The sequence below is a fragment of the Amphimedon queenslandica genome, unplaced genomic scaffold, assembly GCF_000090795.2.
Source record: "Amphimedon queenslandica unplaced genomic scaffold, v1.1 AMPQUscaffold_11591, whole genome shotgun sequence".
Lineage (NCBI taxonomy): Eukaryota > Metazoa > Porifera > Demospongiae > Haplosclerida > Niphatidae > Amphimedon > Amphimedon queenslandica.
Window position 1 is genome coordinate 5,173 of NW_003548167.1, and position 3,386 is coordinate 8,558.

General features: G+C 33.5%; 2 protein-coding genes across 3 annotated transcripts in view; one reads left to right on the forward strand and one right to left on the reverse strand.

Moving 5' to 3' along the window:
- LOC105315178 (proprotein convertase subtilisin/kexin type 4-like) overlaps positions 1–551 on the forward strand; it is a 5,717-nt gene extending 5,166 nt beyond the window's left edge. Inside the window, exon 2 of one of the 2 annotated variants that reach the window (XM_020005269.1) lies at positions 25–551. In XM_020005269.1, coding sequence (XP_019860828.1) covers positions 25–535 — 511 coding nt within the window. In that variant the 3' untranslated portion in view covers positions 536–551. Of the gene's footprint in view, positions 1–6 lie in introns of both variants that reach the window. The other variant, XM_011409723.2, reaches the window with a different exon arrangement.
- Positions 552–1,646: 1,095 nt separating this feature from the next.
- Positions 1,647–3,386, reverse strand: part of LOC105315179 (adhesion G-protein coupled receptor G2-like) — a gene marked incomplete at its 5' end in the record, with an annotated part of 2,745 nt that continues 1,005 nt past the window's right edge. The window contains 5 exons of the mRNA XM_011409724.2: positions 1,647–2,407; positions 2,455–2,539; positions 2,599–2,861; positions 2,910–3,043; positions 3,274–3,383. Of these exons, the coding sequence (XP_011408026.1) occupies positions 1,771–2,407; positions 2,455–2,539; positions 2,599–2,861; positions 2,910–3,043; positions 3,274–3,383 (1,229 nt within the window). The remainder of the gene's footprint in view (positions 2,408–2,454; positions 2,540–2,598; positions 2,862–2,909; positions 3,044–3,273; positions 3,384–3,386) is intronic.

Consider the following 3,386-nt stretch of genomic DNA (forward strand, 5'->3'; position numbering starts at 1 on the left):
TTTAACATCACCAATGAACTCAACATCAACTCTTCTTTTCAATCGTCCTTACGACATTGTGACAACTGTTGGCTACTCTAATTGGTCTTTTCTAAGTGTTCTTCATTGGGGTGAGAATCCTAATGGCCAATGGACCGTTAGTATCAATTGGAGGAATTCAAATAGAGGATCTGCTGTTTTGAGTAACATTTCAGTTAGTTTATATGGAGTGTCTAGTATCCCTTCGTCTGTTTCAAGCATTCCTAGTCAGTGTCATTCAGATTGTGCTCGTACTAAAGGTTGTGCTGCTGCTGGTCCTCAGTATTGTGATGCTTGTAACAGCACTCTGCTACGTAATGCTACCTCACTGGGATGTATCCAACCTTCTGAGTGTCTACTGCCTAACAAAATTGCAAGTGGCTACTGCTATATACCTCGTGATTCACCTACTGAATCACCTACTCAATCACCTTCTGGATCACCTTCTTCAGGATGGAGTGCCATTGGAAATTGTGTCATCCTCTTTATTTTGATGATAGTTGCCTTTAATATGTAGAGGTGGTGCATGGAAGTGTACCACTTAAGAGTGTCATTTTTAGTATAGTGTTAGAAATAATCATTCATTTTAAAGACTTTTTGAGCTTGTGTCTTGTTTTCTCTATTTTTATAAATTTTTATTCCAAACAGTCAGTGGTGAATCAACCAAGCTTTGTAATGCCAATCATGTGCATACATAGTTAAGCTTAAAGAATTCCAAAATAATAGTATAGAGTCTATAATTCTAATAAGCAAAATGCATTTAAGTTAAAGAACAATATAATAAGTTAAAACCTGTGCAGCTCATGTGGCTCACAAGTTTGCATTGGAATATCTTCATTTTTGTCTTTATTTGACAAATTAATTTTTTTGGACCTAGTCAGTGTAAAATTAATTTAATCAATTATTGTGAATTATGCCGATTGACATGAAGCACAGTAATAATGACACTTTGGCCTGTCACTACAATCAGTAATACTACAATGAAGATGGAAAGACCAATAACAAAGTTAAAATAGTTCTGAGTATTTGATGGAAGAGTTCAGTGGACTTCCCAATGGGCTAGCTGTTGATTGCATCACAGATTCAGGCACAGAAATCACTTCTGACATTACAACAGTAGATTCTGGTACAAATGTCACATTTGACACTGATTGTATCATAGATCCTGGTACAATACTGATCGATACTGATGATGCTATGTAGATCTGTATAAGATATTTCTATTATGCAGTATAAAAATTAAGTGTTGGCAACAGATCCACAAGTACTAGTCGTGATACAAATAATTACCAGAGACAGTGACTCTTTGTCTTGGCGAAGTATCACCACTCTCAAGTGCCCCATTAATATACCTTCTAATATAGTGCCCCATTAATTAACATCAATCATTATAGTAAAATAGCCATAAAAACAGATACCTATGGTATATATAGTAGAAGAGCACTTACAAAAGAATTAATTTTTGATAATCAAAATACATCTAGATCTACAACTTTATATATGTACATATGTACATCATGTATGAAGATAAGTAATGTTTGCAATTTAAATGAAGTTAGCAGCTTATATGTACATGCATGGCTCACAAGCTTGGATTTTTAGACTTGTGCATACTAATGATTTTATGATATGATTAATCTAAAATTATTCTTAAGAAGATTAACAAACTAAAAATGCAGCAATATTAAGTGTAGCCAAAAAAATATTAAATTATCAAAGCCATCATCATCACTATCATATATGTCAACTTGGTCAAAGTGAGGAGCATTCATGTGTAGAAGTTGAATCACATTTTTCATGAGTTCCTTTGAGTTGTACCAAATCCAAATCATCACTCTTTTTCTCTTGACTAGCTGACACATTGTCTTCTTTAGACAGAGAAGGAAGACACCTTTCATTACCAGTCTCTGATGAAGAATAAGTATTAGAGTTAGGAAACCTCTTCTTTTTGCTATTCAAAGAAGACAGGTTATATTTTGATGTTTGTTGCTCATTGTTCATCATGCATCGACACAAAAGGGATTTCCATGCTGTTCTTGAATCGTTACTTAACACGATGAAAAACACAAAAATGAAGAACCCTTGAAAAGCATTGAAGAAAGCAAAGAAGAACTGCACAGTATAAGAGACTCCAGGCTCAGAGGTAAATGTGAACACAGCAAATATCCATGTCAAACCAAAGAGGAGCATTATTCCAGTAAAAGAGAGTAACATTTTGATAGCTTGTGATAGTTTCATTGTTGATTTTTGTAGCCGTTTGTTTTTCTTCAGAGTATGTAAAATAAGAAGACAAAGAACAAGTATGTAAATGATGGAATTAAGTATAAGAATGATCATAACAGGAACAAAAAAAGCTGTAAGGAACATGTTTAATTGTCCCAGAAAGCAACTACATGGCAAATAATAAATACAAGTTTACTCTCTTTGTTAACTTACAATCCTTCTTCAGTGTGTTCATAAAATGTAATATAATGATCCACATCTACTGACAGCACTATTGCAACAGGCAGTAATGGAAGGCCTATAAAATACAAAGTTAAAGATAATTTTATTATTTTGCGGCTGAAACAATTACTTTACCCCAGCATGTTATAGAGACAATCAGAAAATATTTCCATGTTAAATTTGTGAATACAATGACTAGTTTCTGGAACATTAGTACAGCCTCAGCTCCCATCCACATCCATGATACAAGAGCAAAGTAATGAATGAGAACACCAACTGTTATACAACCAGCTCTCACTGATACTCTATCAATACCAACAACAAATACTATTAACATGAAAATCAACGAGAGACAAAGTTGAATGTGAAATTTGCTAGTATCTCTCTGTCTTAATGACCTAATGAATGATAAATTAAACTGACAAAAATTATATATAAAAACAAACTTGAATATCAGTAATGTTAGTATTGTTAGTACTAGTCCTAATAGTGAGAGACATACACCAATATATGACACAATTTCTAATGTAACAGTAACAGGACGTGGTGGAGGAAGATTACCAGTTCTAGTTGAAATATCCTATAAAATTATTTAAAGTCAAAATGACTAATACAGTTGAGGGGCTTCATTTTGTAGTGACTATAGTATCTAGGTTTCCCAAATTTTAAAAATTAAATCTTGTATAAATCTAGTGACAAAAATGGCTGCAGAAACTGATTAAATTTGTGAATTTTATTCTATATACCCATGTATGCAATAAATAAAACCCAAAGACTCTACATATTAGTCTCTGCCTCTATCTGACTTACCACAAGGCAGGCAAAGTTTGTCAAGTGATTACAAGAGCATGTTACAGTACCATTAGTATCAGAATCAACTGTAGTAGTACAACCATCAGTAGACCAATTACCTCTACCACCTT